The sequence below is a fragment of the Artibeus jamaicensis genome, unplaced genomic scaffold (assembly GCF_021234435.1).
Source record: "Artibeus jamaicensis isolate MK-2021 breed Jamaican fruit bat unplaced genomic scaffold, CSHL_Jam_final contig_585, whole genome shotgun sequence".
NCBI lineage: Eukaryota > Metazoa > Chordata > Mammalia > Chiroptera > Phyllostomidae > Artibeus > Artibeus jamaicensis.
The window spans coordinates 18,719,190-18,741,863 of record NW_026521894.1 but is presented as its reverse complement, the minus strand read 5'-3'; the positions used below and the strand labels follow the sequence as shown (position 1 = coordinate 18,741,863).

At 41.7% G+C, this 22,674-nt stretch overlaps 1 protein-coding gene across 1 annotated transcript in view; it reads right to left on the bottom strand.

The window, feature by feature from the left end:
- The window catches only part of ARHGAP42 (Rho GTPase activating protein 42), a 256,582-nt gene extending 235,859 nt beyond the window's left edge, over positions 1–20,723 (bottom strand). Inside the window, exon 1 of the mRNA XM_053670414.1 lies at positions 20,071–20,723. Coding sequence (XP_053526389.1) covers positions 20,071–20,224 — 154 coding nt within the window. The 5' untranslated portion in view covers positions 20,225–20,723. The remainder of the gene's footprint in view (positions 1–20,070) is intronic.
- Positions 20,724–22,674: the final 1,951 nt, after the last annotated feature.

Here is a 22,674-nt window from a genome sequence, read left to right as displayed (position 1 = left end):
ACCAACCTTGAGACAGTTCAAAGCGGGGAGGAGGGGCTTTCTTATCCTTCCTGAAATTTCTCACAAGACTTATCTTTTCTATTTTTTGGTGCATTTTTATAATGAAAATCACCTTCTAATAATATTATCTTCCCCCTTAACCAAAACGTGCTTTAACCCCAAAGGATATAAAACCACAAAAATAAAGTTCTATTTCACGTAACAGACATGTGAGCAAGTCAGGAGAAAAAGAACGGACGCTTCAGAATGCAACAATTAGTAAATTTACTAACTAGAAAAACTTCTATTGATTTATATCTGGAGGTAAGTACTCAATTTCATTATCTTTGTTAATTGCCTACAGCACTCCACTGACCCAGGATCCAGTGAAGCTTTTCACTTACTTACACATAACTAAATTGTCGTGTCTTAATTACCTAAGCTAAAAAACATCCGTTGCAGTGAACCACAAACAGGTTTTAACTAAAATGCACATCCTGAAAAAAATTATTTTAATAAAGTGCACTACTCTAGGCCGTATTGCTGATCATGACCCACACTGAACACACACTGACTGCACGCCACCCTGGGCCCAGCACAACTGGAAGACAGAACAGGCACCAGTCCCCAAGAAGCTTCTATCTAAACTGTCCCCTTAGGCTAACTCCCAAAGACAGGCATGAGTGCCTATTTCCCAGGTCTCTTCTCATTTCTCATTCGTTAGCTGCTTCAGTTAGTTACAAGAAATCAGTGTGTCAGCCTTGTTACAGGATAATTCATTTCTGCTTCAACACTTTTGCCCAAGCTGCCCTGAACTAAGACACTAGTCCAATCCATGGACCTCGCCTTCAGAGACCTGCTGACTGCGATTCGTCTAGGGGACTCTCACTCACCTAAAACCATCCACTTTAGTTCTTTTCACATATTTCTGTTCGGGTTAGGCTGTAAGCTTTTCAAGAACAGGAATGACTACTCCCTGACTCGTACAAGGTCCCTAATAAACTGGTATAGCTGTATTTTTCCTAGTAGATACTAAGTAAATCCTACTGGCATTCAGCTTTCTTTGTGCTGACATTTTGTTATCCCTTTCAATTATGGTTTTAATAAAAAGAAAAGATTTTAATGTGGCCATGTATGTAGTAGTGACAATGAGGTAATTATCTAATAAATCAGGATGAACAGACTCTGCAGCCATCGGCTTCTGTGCTGCTTGCTTATTCTTTCTCCTGACCATCTGCAGAGAAATATGCTCCCAAGAAGCAAGTCCAGTAGAACAGGAAATGGAATGGGGAGGGGGAGGCCCCCAAAGGCAGATTAATGCTTCCACCATGTTTTAAGTCTTGTCCTAAGCCTACACATTTAAAGACAGAAAAAGGAAATTAGTTTCCCCTATCCTCCAACTGGAGACAAGAATTGGTAAGATTGCACAAGGGTATAATTAATTTGGAAACCACAGTAAAAGTTACATAAGAATTCTTTAACCCTGGCTGATGTAGCTCAGTGGATTAAGCTCGGGCCTGCGAACAAAAGGATCGTGGTTCGGTTCCGAGTCAGGGCACATGCCTGGGTTGCAGGCCAGTTCCCAGCAGGGAATGTCCGAGAAGCAACCATATCAACCTTAAGGGGGGGGGGGGGCAGTGGTTTAGAATCTGAGGGGCCTGGCCAGGTACCTCTGCTCCTCTCTCACTGACATTGACTACCTCCTTCATCAGGCCCGAGATCTGTCTCCAGATGTCAGAAGCTGTCACATCTGCTGGACACAATTCCTTTCACAGTAAAATTTTGGAATTCCCTTTCCCCCTGAGGGCGGAAGAAAGATAAAAGACCCCAACAAGTCTGGAAATAGGTGTTGGTGGGAATGGCTGCTTCAGGTGGTGGCGAATTACTTCGCATATCTCACACAAAAGAAACACATGCAATAATTTGTAAGGTACAGGTAAGTGAATATGAATTTCAACTCACCATCCTTTGAAGTGTTTGTATAATGTTTAGCAGATTTAGGAATATGAAATGCCATAAACAAAATCCTTTACACATGGCACCTTTAAAGAATCGACTTCACGGGCAAATACAATTGAATCATATTTAAGCAAATCATTTCATAAGTCTCTGTCTAGATTATTTAAAACCTCTGCTAGAAAAATTGTGCCTATGTCCACAAAAACAGGATTTCAGAAATCTCTGCATTGTTCTGCCCACTGTGGTTACTCACGATTTAAATAACAGAAGGTACAGGACCCTGACACCATATTAGAAAACCATACCTGTTTGGTGTGGCCAGAGCCCGCCAGCCAAAGTCCTGGCTTTATGCTTTCTCATTTAAAAGAAAAAAAAAGTAGGTAAGACATTGTGGCACAATAATTTTGTTAGAAAGGATGAATAATAAATACAAGAAAACACAAACCACATTTAAAATGCAAACCCATGGACTACCAAAGTGAGCAGAATACAACAAAATTTGCTCAGATTCACGCCTGGCATGGAAGGGCCATGAACACAGCAGACCACTCACAGTAACACATCCGAAGGAAGACATTTTTGCAGATTCCCCAAAGAACTCCCTGAAGTATAGCCAATAAATAGCTGATATTTTGTTATATACCCAATTCCTCTCAACTCAATGCTTTAAAATGTGCACATATTTTTAGCATAAATGAAAGAGGAGCCAATGTACCATTTTATTGAATCTCTTACTTCAGAATGCTATGTTACTAGGACAATGCTGGATCCACCGTAAGTGATTAATAATTATCTGACAAACGAATGATTATTTATCATAATAAATCTAGGTGGCAAAGATGGCTCTCCTAATTTAAAGTAGAGAAAATGGCCTCAGAGAGAGCGACAGAGTCACTCACGGATGCACATTGGATCACACAGTCAGGGTCCATTCCCAGGGTGGTCCAACAGATGCCACATCTTACCAGATGGTAGGACTCCCATTTCAAGATCTCTTGAGTCTATAAGCTTCCTACTTTTAACCCTGACCCATCTGCTTCAGTGTCTGTTACCTCAAAAAATGTCATATTTTTCTATGAGAAATTTTCACGGGAGCTAGATTTGCTTCTGCTGGTTTATAAAACATTACAAGAGAAATCAAATACACCATAGGTTCTGTGCTTTTAAGCCTGCCAGAAATATATTCTCAACATCCTTACAATGTGAATCGGTTTCAGCAGAACCCTTATGGTTATTAATACTCGCTCTGTTTTAACAGAACACCAGGTATAATTAATTTGTCCATGAAAATGGTGTGCTTACTGCAACCAAACAAAACAGCCCAGACCTGTTTGCATTTTTTGCGTATTTTGAGAGCCTTGATGTGCCACTTCAAAATGACTGAAGAAAGAAACCGCTCTAAGAAAACTGGATAAAACAAACAAACAAACAAACAAATTAAATAGCCCCAAACTGGAGGGTGGGAAAGCAAGTAGATAAAGGATGTGAACACTATACATGAAGGAAATCATTAGCAAATCATTTACAGAGAATTGTTACTGGATTGGGAAGAAATGTAGTCAAAGAGTACTGACTAGAGAGATGATCTTAGCTTCTACCCATCTTTCAGTAATTGACTGGAGACAGAGCAACCACCTCCCCCTCCCCCCACCCACTCCCACCCTGAGCCCCACCCCCAGAAAAGGAGCATAGTGAGCACACCTGAAGCCTCTGCAGCAAAACCTTGCCAGTGAGGCAACTAGCAGGACTCTCTCCCCAACTAGGTTCTCACTACTTGGAGGGTACGGGATATCTTTGTAATATTGCCACCCTGGTGCATTTACATACAGCATTCCCACTTGGTAGATTTCACAGTTTTTTCACAGGCACATTTTTTTTTCTCATATAATGACAAAAGCACACATACAATTCTGTACCCTGCCTTTCTCTTAGATTTATATCATAAAGTTATATTTAACTGATCAGATAAGTAAGTACTGTTAAAGTTTACTAAATTAGTTAAGCCATTCTAATTATTTTCTATTATAAGTAAATTTTAATTATTTATCTATGTTGGGACCACAGTTCCCAAGCTGTGTGCAGCATCCCAACACATGAACACACCTGATATCCCTCACACCTCCCTGCAGCACTGGGAAATGGGTTACCTTCGGTCACTCAGCTAACCAGGGGTTACCCCTGATTTGGGGGAGGGTTGTATTCCTGGACAAAAGGGTTCTTATAAAAAGGATGAGAGGACACAGGTGCTGGATAGGAAATTAATATTACCTGCTGTAGAATAAGTGCCCTAACTGGAATCACTACTCAGTACCTGTGAACTTTGAAGTTCTTGAAACATATGCTATCAGCAGCATAATGAAAGGAGGAGGCTTAGTATATCCTAACTAGCAAAAGGCACTTAAAAAGTCTTTTAGCTAACTGAATAGGTAAAAAATGGATAGCATATTCCTTTATTACTTTGCATTTCTCTGATTCCTCGTAAAGATGAACACCTGTCTTTACCCTTCAGTTATTCAACTACCCTAGGTCTCGTGCCATTACTTACTGTTCTTCCCCCATTTCTTACAAACGTTGATCTTTTGGTTGTGGATAAATATCATCGCCAGCTTATATCTGTTTAGAAAACATTCTGAATGGACAATATGAACACCTACATTCAAGAGAAAGGAAGAAGTAAAGGAATTCTGAAAGACGGTGAAGAAAAAGTGGCAAAGTTGATGAAGAGATAAGAGAATATGGCTCCACAGAAGCCAAGGGACAAGAAGCTTCAGAAAGCAAAGAATGGCTCACAGGGTCAAATATACAATAGTCCAGTAAATCGATGACCACCGTGTCCTTTGCATTTGACAAGCAGTCACTAGAGTCCTGAGCTTTAGAATATCCCCATCTTAAATTTTTACAAACTCAATATAACCATGTATTCAAGAGCTACCTAGCAACAAAAAAGTACCTGGCAGAGCACTCGACAAAGAAAGAGAAGCAGACCTGAGGAACCCCGTCCAGGCCTGCGCACACCGGTCTGGTCTGAGAGGCAGGAGCAGCAGGCAGAAAGGGGACAACTGAGAGCCCACAGCTCAAAGACGCCCTAAGGAACAAGTCTCTCCTCTCTGACTAATAAGTAACTTCTTTTAAAAAGTAGTGTTCATAATACATACAAGATGAACTGCTTTATAATTCCTAAAAACTAGTCATTGAGGGCCTGAAAAGAAACATGCAAAAATTGACTGTTGTCGTTATAAAAATAAAGCAATCTATCTGTGCAAGCCTATGGAAGCTTTAAACAGAGTTACTTCGGATTTCCAGCCAAGTTCAGCAGACGCCGCAGCTGCACTGCAACATCAGGACATGTTGGGGCTCCCCAAACTCCATGTCACAGCGTGTGGACCACAAGCTTCATTTCAGAAAAACGGCCAGATGTACGTTTCAGGCAGGAAAAATTCTTTAAAAGATGAAAGTCTTATTCAATCGCATAGCTGATACATGATCCAATTTCCTTCTGGTGAACTCTGGCAAAATGCACATGTTTCTTTACTCAAAATGTAACCTTCTTGTGCTTCACTTAACATTTCACATGTAAACTGCTTTCAATTACACATAAGTGTCACCTTCGACCTGAAAACTTTTAGCTGTAAATATGCTAATAATAAAAAGTATGCCAAAGCAAGGAAAATATTTGATATGCTGTTATAAATTCATATATAAATGGTATGTATTATTGCTTTTATATTTTAAGTTTGTTCATGTGTACATGAAAGATTAAATGAAAAAAATAAAGTTTATCATCACAGAAAAGCATAGGAAAATGTTTCCCATTTTAAACATTTTTAATATTGAGGTTACTTCATTTTTTTTTGTTATAAGATATGTGATTATCACATTGACCATTTTCTGGCTTCTCTGTACCATGCTAAGTATCGCTCACAAGACTTAATCCTTATGAAAAACAGTCAGTACTATTATGCCGCACACACACACTCAGAATCCAGTACAGTGCCTGAAATGATCCCTCATTTCTTGAAAAGATCTGAGTGGATGAAAACTGGATATTCACACTCACATGAGATCCCTAAACTGTGTTGACTGCTATAATGGAGGTATGAACGAGTTACTCTGCGGAACACAGAAAGGCTGTCTAGAAAATAAAGGGGACACATGGGTCTACTAAGTCTTACCACCAAGCCGTAACACATGCCATACAGTTTTAGCAGCTGCCCTTGGTAAGTGTAACCCAGAAGAGCTGGGCCTCTGTTTGTTCTGTATTTCCAAGGCCTAGAACAGTATCTGACGTAGTGCAAATAAGCATGCTGACTGAATATGCAAGGCAACGCTCTATTTTCTTCTTTGCATCTCTCCTGGCCCATCATTGGAGTTGGCCAAAAAGTCCATTTAGCTTCTTCCATAAGATGAAAAACGCATTTTTCCTTTTCACCAATAACTTCACTGATTTGGACATTTTTTAGTATGTTGGCTATCTCCCACATGGTTTAACACTGATTGTTCTCAATTAATGTCTCAATTTGACCGCTATCAACTTCAACTGCTCTACCTGACCATGGAGCATTGTGCAGCAAGAAATCTCCAGCATGAAACTTTTTTTGCGTTTCAGCTGCTTATTTACCTTTCTTGAAATAATAAAGCATAATATGCTGAAAATGTTGCTTATTCTCTTCAATTTTCAACATTAAAATGGCTACACAAAAATTCACCAATTTTGATAAGCTTTTTTAATGCATGCTGATATGACAGCTATCACAATACGGTCTAACAAAACTGTTTAAAATGAAGTTAAAGACAACTAATCACTACTAGAGCCATCTTACAAAAAAACAACAAAAAAAATTCACTTTTTGGCCAACCCAATACTTTGCCCATTGCACTGACCCGTTTTTTTCCTCTTGCCACTCTTTACGCATATTTAAAAACTGCTATTGTCCTATATTTACATTATGAAATGTTAACTTATCTATCTATAATGAAAATGAAAAACTTGGAAATGTTTCCTCCTTAAATATCCACCAAATGATTCTGTTTTCTCCAACGAACATAAAGGCCATATCTGAATTTGTTATGGAAAGTTATAACTTGGCTTTAAATATACATTTAGCTCTCAAACTGTTTCCTATCATAAAGAATATAATGTAAATGCTTATAAACCTATTTAGTCTCTGTTTATAATGGTGAATTCCAACACAGAGTTAGCATATGAACCAGCGGTTCCATTGCTAGAGAAATATCCAAGAGAATGAAAACATATGGTCACCCAAAACCAGGTACATGAGTGCTTGTAGCACTATTCATAACAGAAAAACAAAGAAAATAACCAAAATGTCCACCAATTCACAAATAGATAACAAAAATATGGTGATGTATTCACATAACTTAATATTTGGCAATAAAAAGGAATAAAGTACTAATATGTACTAAAACACAGATGAGCCTTGAAAACATGCTAAGTAAAAGAAATCAGCCACAAAAGACCACAGACTGTGTAATTTCACTATCAAAAGTCCAGAATGGACTAATCTATGGAAACAAAAGTATATTAGTAACAGCTGCCAGGAGCTAAAGAAGACAAAGAATGGGGAGTGACCGATATTGGGTACGGTATTTCTGCTCTAATTAGTCTCATTCTGATAAATCTATATAATATGCTACCAACTTTTTCACTAACATATTTGTCTCCATATGCAAAGTTTCAGAGTTGGTTCCAACATGAAGTGGTTAGTGACGACCCATGGACTGCTGCAACTCCAGACATTCATTTGACACAACTGCCTTTAAGTCCGGTCATTTAATGGACATTGATGAAAAATGTATTATGTATCCACCTCCAGAGTCCCAAAGATTTGATGCTGACTCCTGTGGAGCTAACTTGCTAGGGAGAAAAGCAGGCGAATGGTTATCAGCAAACAGCATCAGAATGTATACCTCGGTCCTTGAGTTCTGGCTAGGAAAAAAATTCAGAGCCAAGACTCATCGAGAAGCAAACATTGAGAAAGTCACCGAGACAGAAAAAGTAAGCTGCAGAAGGGAGTCAGCTGGGCTGCATGGACACAGGAAACAAGTTACAGGGGCAAAAGAAAGGCCTTTGGAGTTTAGGAGAAAGACAAGCAAGGAGAACAGGCCTGGGGAAAGGAGAGAAGAAAGGCTTGGCCAGGGCGTGCTCCAGAGAGAGCGCGCCCGGGGGATGAAAGGAGTAGGGACCAGCACCTGTGTCTGAGAGAGAGACATTTAATGTTCAGATATAAATTGTTCCACAGAAGCAATAGCTTACTTTCACTGCCAGCCACCCTAGTGATGCCAGACAATGACACATGGCCCGCAGCTATCATACCAACCTTAAATGCTGCTCTCTCTCTGTGGGGTGCCTTTGTCCCGGTAAGGGAAAGATTTTGCTGAGGAAAGCCACCTCACATTCTTTTTTGAATAAAATATGGTGGTGGTGGTTGTTTATAACTCATCTAATTTTGCTTTCTAGTCTCAATATGAGATAGAAATGAAATCGTTGAGAAAATATTTAACACCAAGTACCATACATTGTGCTAGATACTTTACATACTACCTTATATAACGTTGCAAATATGCATATGAAATAAACATTACTTCCATGTTACAGACAAGGAACCCCCCACACACACACAAAGCTAAGTTGACTTGCTCACAGCCATGTAAGCTGCTAAGTGGCAGAATTGGAATTTAAAGGCTTTGCTCTAATTCTAAGGCCCAGGCTCTTTCTACTATTAGGATGACTGCTGTTAATGTTAAATCTTTAATGAACCTACTTAACATTAAAATGTTGTAATGATTAAAGATTAAATGTTATTAGCACCACACGTGTGAATGATAATGCTAAACTGAGCTAAAGAGCAACACCTCTCTGTTCAGATTATCTGAATAAATTGGGATTAGTTGAAATTAATACATGTTCTAACAGAATGCAAACACAATCTAAAATAAATAACTGAAGTCTAAGCCACAGCCTAAGGACCTGAATTGAAAGAGTATCTTGCAACTGACAGCACAGTTCTGAATCCTCGTTTCGTCCTCTCTCACCTTCTTCTCATCAGTGCGTGTGAGCGAACCTCACACTCAGCCAGCCCTGAATATCCACAGGACTCTAATTTCCGTTAGGGCTGTCTCAGGAACCAAGGCAATCCGGAAGAAAAAGACTTGCACCCAACGGACTTCAAATCTGACAACCCTTCGGGCGCTCACTCACTTGCTGCTACTTCTTGCAGGGCACTGATTATTCAGAACCTGTATTTTCTTTCTTTGGCCCCGACGCTGGCCTTTCACAGCTCTTGCCTCACTTTCCAAGCTATCATCCCCAAAGACCAGACCTCCTGTTCATTGTACCCTACTTCCCTGAGCCCCAGGACAGAACTCCCCTTAAGTTCACAGATCCTTTAAGAAATATCTTTTTTTTTTTTGTAAAATCTGTTTTATCTTTAGAGTATCGTCTCTCAGTGATTCTCACACCAATCATCCCACCTTCTCGGATCAACAAGCTCACAAGCTTGATTCAATTTCTCACTGAGCCGAATGAATCTTCCTCTTCGGTTCTTAACTAAGTGTTCTCCCCCCGCCCCAAACCCCCTACTCCCAATTCCTCCAGCCCTACCGAAGCCGTCATTTTCCTTCCTCACTAATAACCACTGGGATGGCATCTACCTCCACCGGTAACGCACACTTGCTGAACATCTGTGCAGCACAAGAAACACCCAGGGCGGCCTTTTTTCTAAGTCCCTGTCTGCTTTCAATGCAGAAGCCAACGTGGAAAAAAGGTGTCTCATCTGCACTTTGGCCCGTTATCCTTTGTGAAACTTTCCACTTCTGACAAGTGCAAGTTGTAACCATCCTCTTTACAAGGTTTATGGACCTCTGGCCTGCAGCAGAACTAAAGCACCAGCAGATATGTACATAAAGTCTTCAAGTCTCTACTGCTCATTCCTAATTCTCAGATGCCAGCCAAATGCTTTCTTGGTTCCCAGATCATAGTATATAATTATTCATTTGTTTAAAAGAAAAAAGCTAAATCAAAACCATGCCATACTTTACCATTCTTTTCCACTGAGATGATTTAATTTGGGGGAAAAGCAAGACCACGCTTTAACATCCAATTAAAGCATTTCCCCTTCAATAATCTTGTTGTTATAGAATGATAATCATATTGACAAGAATCTGTTAAAGTTACGTCTTGAAAAAGGCTAAAATTATTAGGATTACAATGATCCTGCCTAAAACAAATGAAAACGTTATATTTTTATATTGTGTTATGATGCATTTTTTTCCATTGCCCACACGAAAACCCTACAAGGAATACTGACCAAATGTTATTCCCACTTGTGACAAAAATTGGGTCTAGGACAAGTGACTTGCACCCAGGCCACTACCCATTGGTAGCACCAGTACTAAATTCTAGCCTTACTGCTCGCCACTGTCCCCTGGGCTACCAGTCCTGATAGTACCACCAGGCCACAGCAGTTACATATGACACCTGGCAGGAGCAATATTAGAGAGGAATCTTATAGTCCCCACTCCTGGCTTATTCACTCCATAGATCTTTAAAACCCTTCTCTGTATTATGCTCTTCTTAGTAAAATGTAAATTGGTTCACGTCTAACAACTACTGAGCGTTCACAATGTGGTCAGAGCTGATTAGAATCCAGATATCCTTGGCAACTAGGAGCTTATGTTCCAAAGACTAAGTAAAATCTAACCAACAGAGACACACTGGGAGTGTGCCGTGCAACTACAGAGGCACAGATTGGAGAGATAGATGCAAAGGGACATGTTGGGTGACCGACAGCACCAGAAGTGGAAGAGGCCAGGAGAGAGCCGTCAGAGGCTATGCTCTCTTGGTTTGGGACCTCTGGAGTCCAGAGCTGTGAAAGAATACATTTCTGTCATTTGAAGCTAGGAAAAAAATATTATTTCTCTCTCTGTCCTCTTCTCTCTCTCTCTCTCTCTCTCTCTCTCTCTCTCACACACACACACACACACACACACATGTATGAGTATTATGCAGGCAGAAAAAATCTAATTTAAGATACTGTGGGCATAGAGTTGCAGGACTAACCAAATATTAGAATCTGATCAGAGTCAAAAAAAACTCCAATTTAAAACTGGAGAAGACAGGAAGAGTTAGAAGGACTGCGATGTTTGTCTCTGAGATGACCAGGTAGCTGAGGATATAACTAAACAAATGAGAACACAAGGAGAAGAAGCTGGAAGAGAAAGAAGCACTTGGTTTTGACACGCGGAGCCTGAGGTGCCTGAACATTCAGGTGGTGATAGGTAGTAGGCTGGTGAGATCAGACCCAGAGCTCAGAAAAACGAGGTGAGGGCTGGAAGCCGGGAACAGATGTTATCACACAAGGAAAGCAAACCATAAAGGGGCTAAGAAGCAATCCGCATGCACCACCAGTACTTCCGAGGGTGGAGGAAGTAACTGACAGTGGAAGAGGAATTGAGCCACATCACATACTGAGAAAAAGGTGCAGTTACAGAGCTGGGATACAAAGGAAGGAACAATAATGACAGAAATGGTTACTTAAGGAAAACCAGGATTGGCAAGCCGTCAGGAGGTCTTTAAACCTCCCTATCTATTACCTCCTATGTTGACATTTTTTCACGAGTCCACAGCTTTCCCAAATCTTCTCCAAATAGTGTGTCCCTTTTAGGCACCCCTACTGACTGTTATGTCGATCATTTGTAATTGTCCCTCAAATTTTCCACAACCAACTTTTAAAACAGTTGGAAAGCTAATCTCTTATTCCTTTGATTTTCCAGAGTTCCATAACGTTTTTCATAGAAGACACACAATCCAATATAAGTTCTGAAATAATAATACCTAAATTGCTTTCTCAAGGAATTTTCATTTGCCTCACCTTGCTAATCTCTCCCATGGGCACCAGCACTTCTTTGCTGGGTTTCCTTTCTTTTGGGGGCGGGGGGAGTGATATCTTTCATTCAGACATTTTAAGGAATGAGAAAATTACATAAATGAAAAAGAAACTTCTCAGCATGGCAAAGCGAAATCAATTTACATAGCTTCCACTTGCAAACGGATAATACTGCTATCCAGGACACTCATTTCTATTAGCCGCTTATCACTCGTCTTCACACAGGAACACATAGCAGTTTTCTAAATTAAATCATCTTTTTTCCGGAGTACTAAGGAGAGAACTGAAGCTGGGCCTTCCATTTGGATAAGCTCCAGCACGAATCTGCACACAGGGGAATATGATTTGGCTTGTCTTTCATGAACTCGCAAGCAGTACTGCTTTTTAGATTTGTGTGGGGAAATATAGAAGTTCCACTACTGAGAAATCTGTCTGACTTCCAAATGAAAAGGGTCATTTTGTGTCTACGCACTTTTTCCCAGAGTAAAGCCAAGGTTCGGGAGAATACTATTAATGTGGCAAAGTCATGCACACGGTGCATTTTTCCCAATTTTTTCCTACCACCTGACACTGAGAACTATGCCAGGACGGTTCTCTGTCTTTCACAAAATATAAGACAATCCATTATCCCTGGTAATCACTCTAATCAGATCATGAAAAAGTCATGGCTTGGCATTTTTAAAATATCAGAACTAAAGACTTTTACCACATACCCTAAACACTGAAAAATCTGTACTAACTAATACAAAACAATCTACACAGAGTTAATTACTAGTCTTATCCTACATTTCCCCACCATGTTCCATATTAAAATTACAATCAGACAAATTACCCACAATAGAAAGATGCAAACACCCTAGAAAATTAGTGCATATTTTTTCTTCTTTTAGGCATACACACCTCTGCAACAAAGGAGAAGGCTGGAAAATACAGAAAGTAGTAGCTATTAAAGCACCATACTATTTTCACAATTCACTTTTTCTGAAGCAAATCACATCCCTTGCACAGAGCGTTGTACAAGTGTGTTTTGCTGTGACACTTTCTTCAGCATTATAAGTGCATTCCTGATAATAAAATCAGAACCCCGTAGATATGACCAAGGACGTATTCTGATTAACCAAAACATGCCAACTATATGTAATCCCATAGAGAAGGATCCAAATTACCAGAAATATCCAGGCCAAAGTTTAGATTCAACTGGCCAAAGACAAAAATGATAAAATAACTACATTGCTATTGACTTGTCCTGTTAGTACCCTGCCCCTTTTCCTTTGCTCCAAGAGCAGTTAAGATGACAGAATATTATGAAAATTACTAATTTACCCAAATCTCAGCCATTAACCTCAGAATATGGCAGCTGCAAAAGATGAAGCCCAGATGCCATGCACTAGAGAGCCAAATGCTCAGCAACTGGTTTTAATTTTCAGAATAAAAGTCAGCAAGAAGTAGGCAGCAAGTCCTTGATGGACGGGGCCAGATCCACTGAGGTTACACTATCAGGGCTATTAGATCTTGGGCAGATGTTCAGCCAGATGGAGGGACAAGGAAGATGGGCAGAGCTGAAACTGATGGGATAGAAGGCGGCTGGCACCTGCCTCGAGGGCTGAAGTGAGCAGAAACTACCGTGCAGATGGCAGTGATGGCTCGGCCAGAACAGGTGGAAATCAACTCTGGCGAGAAACAATATTCACAAAAGAGACTCAAGACTAAATAACCCCCTTTCCTTCTCCCTGTTTTATCTGTCCATAGTAAACATTTGATTATTGTATAATATTTGCTGAATGTGGCTTAAGAGTCTAATTTTTTAAATTTTATTCATTTCTTTTGAGACAGAAGGAGAGGGAGGGAGAAAGAGAGAGAAAGAAACATCAATGTGTGGTTGCCTCTCCTGCGCCCCCACTGGGGACCTGGCCCGCAACCTAGGCATGTGCCCTGACTGGGAATCAAACCAGCGACTCTGGTCTCCAGGACAGCGCTCAACCACTGAGCCACACCAGCCAGGGCAAGTCTAAAACTTTTAATCTAATATTTCTCTATAAATCTAGGAGAAATTTTCCTACTCTTTACATATTCATTGCTTGAATACAATTGCGCTTGACATCAAAGCAATACTGAATATAAGCTTTATTATTTTTTTCTTTTTTTAAAGATTTTATGTATTTATTTTAGACAGAGGAGAAGGAAGGGAGGGAAAGAGAGAGAAACATCAATGTGTGGTTGCCTCTCGCACACCCCCCAGCAAGGACCTGACCTGGCCAGCAACCCAGACAAGCTCCCTGACTGGAAAGTGAAGCGGCAACCTTTTAGCTCGCAGGTCAGTGCTCAACCCACTGAGCCAGAGCAGCTAGGGCTATTGTTATTTTTCTCAGATAATCCTGAGTAAATGCTTTTACAACATCAACACAGCATTGTGCCCTAAGAAATGTTACTGATTGAAAGCATATTTGTAAAAGCAGCTTTTCGTTGACTTAAAAGTTTAGTGGTTACCTGAGATGTTTGCACTTTCAGCGTACCTTGATCATAACTCATAGAAGGCAGTGCCAAAGGTGGTTCTCGGTAAGCTATTCTTCTCCACCAGGCAGGAAACGTTTTCTGCTCTCCCAGCAACCCATTCCCTGCCTTCTAAGAGGACAGCCTTTCAATCACTACCTTCAGAAAAAGGAAATCCAATAGCAAGAAAGACAATGTTGCTAATGGGTACCAATTAAGTTCATGTAGAGAACCGGAAGACAGGTAGAGGGAAGTACTCAGCCAGCGCTATTCGATTACACCTTGATAAGCACCAAGGCAAGGCTCCCACTTAAATGAACACAAGCAAAACTGCTTCTCATTGTGCATTTCCCTGAAGGAGAACCTTAGAGCACCACATTCCTACTCTACCAGTCCCTAAATTAATTACCGTTCATTTGAAGAATACGGTCCCTTGTGCTCACTTAACTCAAAGTCTAAGGACTAGGAGAATCAAATGAATGGTGGCAGTGATTCCCCATTCACACCTGTGATTAGGCTGTGCAGCCGGAGTGCAAGGGCCCTCGTGGAGTCGTGGAGTCGCAGCAGTGAAGGAGCTCCTGGTGGGTAAACGGGAATCTATGAGCTCCACTTGTAAATAAACCTAGGTGAACATTTAAATACCAAAACCAGCCTAAAACAACAGCAGTTCTCACTGAAAGTTGAGGGATGACCAAATAAACAGCACAGTGACTAAAGAAAGTCTTCCAAACTTCTTACATTTGTTTTTGTTCTTTTACCTTGTATGTAATTCCTTCCCTGTGCCACCCAAAACTGGTAGCATAGTGGGCCCTGAACATGCATACAAAACAGAGACTGGATTAGAGGGAAGGAAGAAGTGATACCTGGCTAAAGGCGAGTTTGGGAAACACGGCAAATGGAAGGCAGGAGTACCTACCTCTCCTTTCCTAAGATATTTCCACGTAGCCTTTACATTGGGGGTTTTCTTTTACTATATACACTACTTCGCCCCAGATTACAAGAGCACCATAGCAGTGTACTTTATAAACTGAGGTCTGTGGACCCTGAAGGTGGACACCTTTGAGAAATCCTGTGCTCGCCTCTTTTTAATGTATCAATTAACTGCAAATTATCCATCAACTTATGAGCAACCTACCCCTCAAACTAGGTGCCCTTCTTGTTGTGTCACGGGTCACTCGTGCCAAGAATGAGGCTTTAAGAACATAGGCAATATGACCAATAAATGAGTAAGGTTTGCAATGGATAGAAGGCCACCCTCAGGGCAAGAAGATTTCAAAGCACTTAAGTTTCAATCAAGAAAAACAGTGAGAAAATGAATCATCAACAAATAAGATATGATCAGCAGTCTTCATATGACAGGAAATTTTGTTTCAGCAAAACATCATCCATTAGATTAACGAAATGTCGCTGAAAAACTTGTTATTGATTTCACAGTATTGTTTACATTTAATTTGTAAACCGATTCCCTTTGAATAAGATTGTATGAATAAGCAACGGAATTACAGTTTCATGCTGTGTATACTTACTAAGTTACCATAATAAATAATTAAATCTATATTAGGATCCACTACATTTTTCTTTCCTTTAAAAGATGCAGACATACACATTCAAGAAACGGTGTCCTGGAGGCAAAGGGAAAGGCTGGCTGATCCTACCTGGAGGCAATCGGGGGACGGAGGCAGCGATAAGAAAGGAAAGACGGCCCAAAGCTGAAGGGCAGGGTGGAGTACAGAACTTGATAGATTCTCCCCGCCCAGTCATTCAATTTAATGAGTACAATTCTATTTCTGTCTATTCTTTTTTTCTTTATCTTCTTTTGAGGGGGGAGTGGAGCTGAGGCAAAGAGAGTGTTTTTCTATTTTTCAAGGTCAAAGCTCTACTTAAAGATCGTTCTTTGAATTCGAAAGTATAAAGAAAGAGAAGGCAAAGGGGAAATTTTATGAGAAAGCCATTTTGAAATGTGTCTTTGAAACATAAAAGGAGAAGATTCATAAGGAAAACTGGCCTATGACGTCACAACTCAAACTTTAAGACTGGCCCCTGTTGAAGAACAAAGTTCACAGGATGACACTTGAGGAAAAGGGTGACAATTTTTGAGTCACACAACACGAACTAAAACCCACCTCACCAGTATGAAATATTCTCGGATATTACTCACCCACGTCCATGTGTCTTGTAACAAAATAAACAAATAATCCTAGTGATGAGATTTTTACAAATGGTCCCTCATTTTACAGAAAAGGTAGGACTGCCCAATTATCACACAGCATTTCACAGCATCAGGACTTAAACTCAGGTCTACGTCAATCTACTTAAACTGTCATCCACTTTCTCAGAGTGGATGTGAATATGAAATGCAATAACTCATGTTAAAATGTTAAGTATCTTACGTATATTTGAAACTGAAGTCATCCTCTTAAGGTCTTCATATATAAGCATCCTTCCAAATACTCTACTAAAGACACCTGTATGCTGAACTGGAGAGCAAGGAGCACACGCAACTCCTGTGGGAACAGTCAGGCATGAATGAACCAAAAGTGCATGCCAATATTCTCACCAGGCAAGTTATTAACAAAGATGAAAATAATAGGAGATGCTTCAAACTGTACTGATGATTACGCAAGAAGGTTATCATAAGAACCATTAATTATTCATGAAACTAACAGCAATAAGAAGTGCTAAAAATAACACTGAATGGATACTGGATACACTATTGAAACAGTATGTAAGAGAATGGAAAGACATAGTTTAAAGACAGAGAAGGTGAAGGCTTCTCTGGCAGAAAGGAAAAACAGTGAGAAAAGGACAGGATGGGGGAAGAAGGCTCCCTGCTGAATCAAAGACAGAACTGAGCGGGCTTCAAGTCCTTTAGACACTCCCTACCCTACTATCCTAGTGCTTCAGATAGTGGGCACTCAGCAGCTGCATCCCGGCCCCAGAGCATCGTCCCCGACGGACCGAAGGTGGCTTGCCGGAAGAAAACCAGTGCCATAATGTGATTTCAAGGGTTCTTCTGCTCCAAAACTTTCCCATTTGGCATCTGATGCTGGGAATTTTTTAACAAAGGAATAAAATATTTTCCTCCCACAATGAGAGAAGTAATAATTGTACGTTAGTTAAATAGAGCACAGTCATGCTTTACTAAATGATGGGGACACATTCTGAGAAATGTGCGACTGGGCAAGTTCGATTTCATTACTGCGTGAACATCAGGGAGTGCACTCACACAAACCTAGATGGTACAGCCCACTACACACCTAGGCTGAATGGTGTAGAGCCTCTTGCTCCTATGCTACAAATCTGTACAGCATATCTCCGTACTGAATGCTGTAGGCAACTGTAGTTTATTTATCTACATACATCTAAACATAGAAAAAGCAGTATAAAAATATAGTATAAAAGATAAAATATGGCACACACATGTAGGGCACTTACCACAAATAGAGCTTGCAGAACTGGAAGTTGCTTTGGGTGGGTCAGCGAGGGAGTGGTGAGTGAATGTGAACGCCTATGACGTTACTGCACACTACCATAGACTTCACATAAACACTGCACACTTTCGCCACACTAAATTTATAGAACAATGTGAGATTAAATCAAGTACAAGAGACAATGATGCAATCAAGACACACAATAAACAGACGTTTGAGGCTGCTGCTGGTGTTACATGGCACACTGTTTCACAGCAAGCCTCTATTTTATAAGCAGAAAGACTACACTCAAACACAATGAAAAACTATAGTACGGCAAGTACATAAACTAGTAATGCAGTCATCTACTGTATTACTGTGTGCCATACATAATTGTATGTGCTATGCTTTTATGGCACTAGCAGCACAGCAGGTGTGTTTACACCAGCATCACCGCAAACCCGTAAAGAATGAGTGGGACTACAGCTGAGGACGGCCACTACGTCACTAGCCACAGGAATTCTTTGGCTCCATAATAATCTTGGGACCCCACCACTGTTGACAGAAACGTCATTGTACACAGCACATGACTGGAACTCAATCTCATCACAAACCTAAGGATTTGTACGTTTGAGGACCTTACACTCTCAAGACGTCTTCACTTACAGAAATGAAAGAACAAATCGGTAAGGATGGAAATACCCTGATTTTTGCAAGGCTAGATTCAAAATCATCATAAAGTACATAATGTTACTTGTAAAATAATGTACATTTCATAGGTTTTATCATAGCTATGTATGTATTTTCAACTTCTGAAACACTAAAATTGATCATGAGCAGTAAAGAGAAATGTCATGTGTACACTATTTGGCATCTCTGGCAAGAGTTGGTTGAGCATTTAGCACTCTGAGATGAGGAAACTTTGAAGAAGCATTGTGGTCTATTAAGAGGCAGAGACTAGTCCCAAGACCCGAAGCAGGATTTGCAAACCCAAAAGAAGGAGAGTTCACATTTGTCTATACACAGGATGGAAAGAACTGCAGATAAATTGTATTTCTCACAAATCGGTACATACCGTTATCAATAGTAGGCTCAGATTCAGAAATTAAGTGAATGTGGATGTAAAAATACTTTCTTTACTCAGTTAAGTAACATAAGTGATAAGTAAATATTCTAGTTCTAGGGATGGTTAAAATAAAGAAGGAGCTGGAAGCACACTAATTTCAACACATTTTGCTAAACTCCATCCTTACATGAATACATGCTAATGTCTTTTGCCGGCACACACATATCCCCATCATGCTGTTACTGTCCTTGAACTTTACATATACAATGATGCATCCTGTACATATGTCCTGGGGACTAGGACTGCCAGATCATCCAAAAGCCTCTCCAATTCATGAAAATACTGCACTCACCAGCCCTCAGAGGCCAGAGATTCCAGGACTTATTTTCAGAGGCTAAAGCATTCAGAAGCCTCTGTTAAGATGGAAATATACCCTAAAGGTAAGGAGTTAATCTTTCTCCATTAGCCACTTAATCATCGACAAGACAGACTCTGAAGTTCCTTTTCCTAAATCTTTCTTAGGTCTCAGTAATTAAAAGTGGAGATCCCCGTCAGGAGGTGTGCGGGACAGGAGGTGGGAAAGGCCCCCAGGGTCTTCTTTACTTCCTGTAGAAGATCAGATCCCATTGGCCTTCGGCCACTGACCGCGCATCCTGGGTGACACACCACCACCACCACCACCAGAACTATAACGTAAACCAAAAGTTAACTTGCACAATAACTTGTAAAGAGATAAAGTTCACTGGCCCAGGTTGTCTTCCATCATCTTACTAAATGGCAAAACTACATATTTTTTTTAAAGCCAGCTCTTGATTGTGTCCAAGGAAGAGCTACTGATAGACATAAGAAAATAATCATATTCTGTGAATATCACTAAACAGATTAGCTTCGTTTTACTGTCGGGCAAATTCTTCAATACTTCCTTAAGGATTTTTTAGTGCTCAAATTACCCATAAAAGACCAATAGTCCCCAACGTTTTTTTCCAGGAACGTTATACAAAAGATGGCTTTTTAACAACTTTATCCAGGATGCCTTACAGTGTTTATTAGAAAACTTTTCCCTTCTCCGAAGGCATGGTGGTCAAGAGCACCTAAGCACAAACTTTGTTGGCAACCAGCAGGGGAGCTCTTCAGCTATTGTCCCCAAACCCATTCAAACAAAAGAAGCTCCTTCCCCTCCATCCCACTCCTCAGCCCGCACCCCGTGGGGAAACTCCAGATCCTCTCGCCCTCTCCACCCTCCCGCGCCAGCTCTACTTACTCCTCAGGGCCCCAATAAGCAGAGAGCCATCCTTAATCAGCTCTTTGATGAACTTGTTGGTCCGCTCCAGCTCAATCTCGTGACACTGGAGGCGCTCCCTGAAATCCGGGCTGTCCAAGTAGGAATCGCTGAACTCCAGAGTAGGCAGCCCCATGGCACAGGCACTGCCAGCGGCCGCCGGGGACACGTCCGGGCCGGCAGTCAGGGCGGGGGCAGTCGGCGACCGTGACCGGCTCTGGGACGCGAGATCGCAAGTAACGCGCCGGGAAGCGAGGGGACCGCGCAGAGGAAACGGGCCCCGCGCGCCCCGCCGCCTGCGCCGGGTTCCCGTGGCGCGCGGACACCTCCGGACTCAGTCTTCTCTTGAGGCCAAGCTGGCGCACACACCGTGGGTGGGCCGAGGCGCGGGTCCGCTTACGGTGTTGTCATCGCCGCACATCGTCGCTGCGAGCACCCTGGCGGCGGAGACTCCGGGCCCCGGCAGGAGCAGGAAAGTTCTCCCCGGCGCGCAGACACTTCCGGCAGCTCCACTCTCTCCTCTCTTGACAGTCGTTTGTGTAGTGAGACAGAAGCGCCCAGCCGCCACTCCGGCGGGGCTGGGGAAACCCTCCCCCTCCGCGGACGCAAGCTCAGAGAGCTCGCAAATCCAACCCAGGGTCAGAGACCCTCCTCCTGCCTCCGCGCCCCCACCCCCGCGCCACCCCGCCCCTTCTCTCCTTCACCCTCCTTCCCCCACCCAACCGCCCGCACTTCGCTCCCAGGCTCCGCGCTGCTGCGGAGGGATCGCGCTCCTGGCCGCGCTCTGGAAGTTAACTCTGTCCCCTGCCGGGCCCCCAGCTCCTTGTAGCCCGCGGTGGCACGTTGGGTCCTCCATTCTACCAGAAGTTTCTCAGACTCCCAACATACTTCCCCTTACCTCTCTTCCTCACCACCCCACTCCCTAGAATCCTTTGCCAGAGAAACCAGCCCTCATTTTGAAACCTGGTGGAAAGATGCTATACTTTAAACATTAGTTTAGATTTTGCTTGACACATCTCCACTGAATGCATATAAATTCCAGGTTGAAAAGTTTTCCGGTCTCTTTCCCGTTGCTCATTTCATTGATCCAAGAAAAACAGGGGTTTTATATTCAAATTGAAAGCTTCATAGGCCTGGGGGTGTTTATTGTTTTTCCAAGCAGCTGTGAAGGTGGGAAGATTTGGGGTATTCCCCATACCCCAAATACCCACCGCAGACTTAGGTGCTCCTGCCGCCAGGAAGAAAACCTATTTGCCTCACAATACTGTGTCTTTTATAGGCAGCTGGACGGAACTGCCCTACAAGCGTGCAGATTTTCCAGTTGTTGAAGTTGACTGGCGTTCTACGTGAATAGTTCATTTCCACAAAGAGGCAGTCACCCTCCTCTGGTAGAGGATCACCTGATAAATTTCTGTTCTCTCCAGAGCTTGACACCAAGAGAAACTGCTGTATTGCATCCAGTCCTTCCATCATCTACCGGGTTTCTGAGAACCCGGTTATTTTTCTTTAAGAATCTGCTTTGAATTTCTGTCTTCACTGCTTTGTCCATTTGAACCATCTGTGGGGGTTGGGGGTGGACTTCTACAGATCATGGGAAAAATTCCATGAAAGTGCTTGGCATTTTTCCCAATTAAGTTTCAGAGTCAGTCAAGACTGTTCGTTTCAAATGTTTTTTTAAGTACACATAAACATTAAAAATAGCACGTAAACCTTAAACCAAGACAGATAAGATGATGTAAGCAGTGTATTTGATGGCTTTGATTTAAATTCTTCTGAGCCAGGAAAATCAGACTTAAAGACCTTCCCAGGAGGTTAGACTTCAAAATGTTAGCACAATGGCCACTCACGCTTTGAGTCATTTTAACTCCAAGTGTCTAACGTGAGCCTGTCAGTGAAATACTCTTCATTTGGGTGGCGGGTGGGAGTGGAGGCACAAGGCCAGCTACTATTTCCCAGTTAATGGAGCGACACAGCAGCAGCGAAGCTGTTTTCCACCTGAGCTGATTTTATCTATTCATCGCTCAGCCAAAAGGCAAAAAACCAGTCAGGCCAAACAAACAGTTTCCTTTCAACTTCTGCCATGTCACTGTTCCAAGAAACTAACTGCAGTGCCAGTTGCTGAGATATGAAACAGGATAAAATAAAATAATTCCTTCCTGTTTTTCATTAAATAAAAGTCCTGTGATTAAGTCTTCAAAAATGCATCAACAGTCTCTGTTAAATACCACTTCGTTAAATATCACTGTGCTGGATGTCAATTTTCATTTTTCTTTAAAAGTGTAGGACAGATTTACTGTAGGCATGGGTAGTCATTTACCCATTCATGTGTGGAACTGCATGCTTTCTACCTCCTGTCTACATTACTGGGATCTGGGCAGACCTGTGACTTATACGGAAAGATAAATAAAGCAAAGCATACTACCTGACCTCAAGCAGTTCTCTGGAAAACGTGGAGAACCAGCGCCCATGTCACCTGAGGCAAGATGGTCTCTGTGCCGATAATTCACTGATGGCCTCATCGCCCTGTTTCCTCTAAGGCCCTTCATTTCGTTCGCGTGGAATAAGCATTTTTCCTCCTACCCTTCA